The sequence below is a fragment of the Gadus chalcogrammus genome, chromosome 14 (assembly GCF_026213295.1).
Source record: "Gadus chalcogrammus isolate NIFS_2021 chromosome 14, NIFS_Gcha_1.0, whole genome shotgun sequence".
NCBI lineage: Eukaryota > Metazoa > Chordata > Actinopteri > Gadiformes > Gadidae > Gadus > Gadus chalcogrammus.
This window is the reverse complement of record NC_079425.1, coordinates 3,707,529-3,712,528: the sequence shown is the minus strand read 5'-3', so window position 1 is coordinate 3,712,528 and position 5,000 is coordinate 3,707,529. Positions and strand designations below refer to the sequence as shown.

At 49.3% G+C, this 5,000-nt stretch overlaps 1 protein-coding gene across 1 annotated transcript in view; it reads right to left on the bottom strand.

The window, feature by feature from the left end:
* The window catches only part of serinc4 (serine incorporator 4), a 15,540-nt gene that overhangs the window by 6,412 nt on the left and 4,128 nt on the right, over nt 1-5,000 (bottom strand). The window contains exons 4-7 of the mRNA XM_056608443.1: nt 4,098-4,177; nt 3,123-3,216; nt 1,239-1,450; nt 118-213 (exon numbers count right to left, since the gene is read on the bottom strand). Coding sequence (XP_056464418.1) covers nt 118-213; nt 1,239-1,450; nt 3,123-3,216; nt 4,098-4,177 — 482 coding nt within the window. The remainder of the gene's footprint in view (nt 1-117; nt 214-1,238; nt 1,451-3,122; nt 3,217-4,097; nt 4,178-5,000) is intronic.

The following is a 5,000-nucleotide window of genomic DNA, read 5'->3' as shown; positions in this document are numbered from 1 at the left end:
TACTCTGGAGGGTGGCTGGACAGTTTATGTGTGCATGCGTGCGTGTGTGCTTGCGCGACTGCATGTGTGTGCGTCCGTTCATGTGCGTGTGTTTGTGTGTTCACGTGGGCGGGGTACCTTTCTCTGGAGGGCGGCTGGAGAGCGCGGAGAAGGTGAGGTACATGACGTAGCAGCAGATGATGGAAGCCTGTAGGAGACCGGAGCGAGGCTGTTCTGCAGGCCCAGAAAGAGAGAGAGAGAGACAGAGACAGAGAGAGAGAGAGAGACAGAGAGAGAGAGAGAGGGAGAGAGAGAGAGAGAGAGAGAGAGAGAGAGAGAGAGAGAGAGAGAGAGAGAGAGAGAGAGAGAGAGAGAGAGAGAGAGAGAGAGAGAGAGAGAGAGACAGAGACAGAGAGAGAGAGAGAGAGAGAGAGAGAGAGAGAGAGAGAGAGAGAGAGAGAGAGAGAGAGAGAGGGAGAGAGAGAGAGAGAGAGAGAGAGAGAGAGAGAGAGAGAGAGAGAGAGAGAAAGAGAGACACACACAGACAGACAGACAGACAGACAGACAGACAGACAGACAGACAGACAGACAGACAGACAGACAGACAGAAGGACAGACAGACAGACAGACAGACATACACAGAGAGGAAGAGAGAGATTGAAGGTGAGAACTCATTCAGTCTCAACAACACGCTGTCGTTCTTCCAAGCACACCCTCCCATCGCTCAGCCACCGGCGGGTCGTAAATCCGAACCCGCAAGAGCTCTGACATGTGCAGACAGAGACGGTGCTGTAGACACATCTGAACGCACAAACAGATAATATTAGCTTTCATCTAATTGTTATTATGCTCGCCAGACTTCAACACCTCAGTGTTTACTTAAAGGAGGAGTTACTTATAGATAACTACAGCTATGTGTGTGCGCTTGTCTACATCTTGTAATGGTGTGTGTATGTATGCGTACATTTGCTTGCGTGTGTGTGTGTATGTGTGTTTGTGTGTGTGTGTGTGTTTGTTTGTTTACGTGTATGTGTGTTTGGGCACATGTGTGTGTTTGGGCACATGTGTGCATGTGTGTGCATATGTATGTGTTTGTGCAAACGAGTGTGTGTGTGTGTTTATGCACAAGAGTGTGCACTTATGTGTGTGTGTATGTGTTTATGCAGAAGAGTGTGTGGGCGCTTGCGTGTTTGTCTGTGAACACGTGTGTGTGTGCGTGCGCCTCCGTGCGTGCGTGCGTGTGTGCGCCCGTCACTCACTCTGCTGCACGCAGGGCGTGACGGCGATGAAGGACATGAGCGCACAGAGGCCCAGGTTGATCCACAGCAGCAGCTTGTTGAAGTGGCAGCCCGCCGGGTGGGTGTAGAAGCGGTACATGAAGGTGAAGGCCATGCTGGCGATGGTGTAGAAGACCAGGGTGGCGCACATCACCGCCAGGTACCACCGCTTGTTCTCCGCCGCCCCCGTCAACCTGGTGACCCAAGGGTCCGAAAGGTTAGGGGACCCCCCCCATGGAAGACAGCATTACCTGTGGGACACCTATTGCCCCCTGTCGGCTCCTTAAGGACAAGGACCTGAACTCACTGGGACTTTGATCTGGATCAACGCGCTCAAAGGAAAAGAGAGGTACCACTGCCAGAGCGGGGAAGACACAACGGTAACACACACAGTCCGTGTGTGTACCTATGTATGAGTGTACACACAGGATTGTGTTGCGTTAAAGCTCCACTGGTGTCACACACTACCCTGATAATGCTATACATCCTCATGTGCTGAGTGTTGTACATATATAAACATGTATCTATGCTTTTGGTCCAAACAGCATAGTTTCTAGGTTTACACAAAACAACGTACATCACACAACGTACGTGCACGTGCTATACACCAATCCATCCATTTCTCACAGGCACAGGCACTGAGACCACCCCCTTGAAAAAACATGTCACTGGCCTTCCCTGTATATTACCCCCCACCCCCACCACCACAGTGGCTATGTCACACAGAAGCAGGCCTCCAAAACAGTATCCCGGCCTGGTTTCTCTCCTACTTAACGCCTGACCACCCAGACCTCTGAACCCCAGAAGGGAGAGAAGAAACAGGGGCTTCAGGAGGTCCAACTTCTCGATGCTCTTGTAGAGCCGTATGTCTGTGGTAGTACCCGTTCCACCATTGGGTCGATCAGAGTTTAGGAGTGGATGAGATCAACTCAAAGAAAGACAGAGAGACAGAGAGACAGCCTGTATCTATCAGATGATGGCGGCAGTGGTACAGATGGAGCTCAACTCTGTCAGTATGATTTACAGCGGCTGGCACGCCAGAATGTATGGCGGTTGTACGAATCACAGGGAGGACATATGGAGAGTCTACCCTCTGCTCCAGATGTAAAGCAGGCCATTGTTACAGCGCTGGAGGTTTAGAGGGAGCGGGTTAGGTCGACTGGAGAAGCACTATAGGACTCTATAGGTATTTTTCCCTGCTCCCTTTCTGAGTGAACTCTGAGTAAACACGAGGTGTACTGTGTCATCATTTTTAACCTTCCCCTCCCCAGTCCTCGACCCACACGCACGCACACACGCACGCACACACGCATGCCCACGTGCGAGCAGGCAAACACACACAACCACACACACCCCCACCCACACACCCCCAGCACTCCATAAAAACACACACACACACACACACACACACACACACACACACACACACACACACACACACACACACACACACACACACACATACCCCCACACACATCCACCAAACACACACACACACACATACACATCCACACACACACATCCACCCACGCACTCATACCCCCCCCCCCCACACACACGCACACACACACACACACACACACACACACACACACACACACACACACACACACACACACACACACACACACACACACACACAAAGAGACACACACACACACACACACACACACACACACACACACACACACACACACACACACACACACACACACACACACACACACACACACACACACACAAAGAGACACACACACACACACACACACACACACACACACACACACACACACACACACACACACACACACACACACACACACACACACACACACACACACACACACACAGACACCTAATACCCACCAGTTCTTGTTCCAGGTGTGTGCGAACGCCGTGATGAGGATGAGTTGGATGAGGATGAAGGCAAAGCCCCCCACTACTCCCACGTAGTGCCAGGCTGGGGCGGGTCAGGGGGGAGACAGGGGGGAGACAGGGGGGGTCAGTTCAGAACTCTGATCTTATGACTGCACTGGCTCAACTGAGGTAGGTCCACTTTCAGTAGGAGTAGATATCAACAGACTGCAGGCTTAGCATCTGGCCTGTGAAGCCCTTTGAGACTGTACCTGGGATTAAGGGTTATACAAATAAAATGACATTGAATTGAACTATTTTCAAACGTATATAACGTCATGTGTAAATCAGCAGACAGATATGTCAACGGATTCAAAGCTTGCTGTAGTACAAACACCACTGTTAATGTAAACTAAGTAGGCCTGAATCCTACCTAAACACATTATAACAGTCACATCTGTGGCCTACACGTAACAAATACACATAACGGTAACATCTGTAGTTTACACATAGCTCACACATAACAAGTACAATGTTGCACATTGCTGAAACCTGTGCACATTTTCCTACAATTATAATGTTTTCGCTTTCGGTTTTATCTCTCACTTGTTTGACAACATCAACACATGTTTGCCATGCAACGGATTTGCTTTCCCGAACACAGCTGAAGCCCAGCCAGTACAGAGAGTATCATCGTGGCAAAGGAGCTGTCCCTCGGGGCCTCTCCCATAACTGATTCAACACTGCCCCCTAAGAGGGGAACTGGGGAAGGTCACCCCCTAGACTCAGCACTTCTACCACTATGCGTGTCCTAATCCCAACGACAGCCGGAGTGCAATGCGGCTTGAATCAAAACAACTCACGCAAGTAAAAAAGCTGTGCGTTAATTAAAAGTAAGTTAGAGAGTGTTACTTCCCACGGTAAATTCATCAATGATTAATGACTAATAATTAATGATGATTGATTAATTGAACAGGTGTTGCTTACCGTGCAGGAAGGACTCTGTTGGGATGAAGAAGGCAGCAGTGCACATTCCCAGCAGGGTGATGAACTTCAGAAACCAGAACCTGTGTGTCAACACCACGGGTAAGGAGAGGTTAGTATATGTGCAAAATCATGCTTCTTCATTTTGGTTTAAAGTAAGGTGAAACAGACTGTGATCAACTCTGTCTGTGCACCTGCATTTGTGTGGAAGAGGAATGACGTAATAAGGTGAAGATGGGTTGTGCGGTTGATAGTGGGAAGGGCAAGGATGTAGCGGACACCTGACCATATACGGGCATGTGGTGTGACTTTCACACGCCACCGTTATCGTTATCATTATCCATCGTCGGGGATGAAGGTTCGATGCACTCCATAATTTAATTGTGTGATTTTCGTTGAATCCCACAAGTTTAGTCCTGGGTCCTATATATAAAGTCTGTGTGGCAGCCCTAAGTTTATTAACCTGGCTTCCCTAGGTTTAAAGATAAACTGGACCATTCTGGAATATATGATGCCAGAATGGACAAAACAATCCCTTTCTCTTTCTCGAGTGTAAAAGTGGCCATGGTGTGAAACGGGAGCTCCGCCCGCTCTGAGCCACGGGCGGTGTTAGTCCTGCCCGCGACCTGGACCTCTTCCCCTTGATAAGAGTCTTATGGGCAGATTTATGTCAATGAGGCGCAGCACACCCAGCCCATTAAATCCTAATCCCCGCCACGTCACGGCTCTAATTGACACCCTAGCAATGGAAAGTGTGACAGCAGGACCTAATAATAACCACACAGCCAACGGATGAAATAATGGGTGGCTCGAATGGGAGAGCGACATGGTTAAAGATGTTTAAAGTATCCTTTATGGGGGATTCTAAGACACATGGTGAGAAGACGATCCAACAAGTGATAGTCA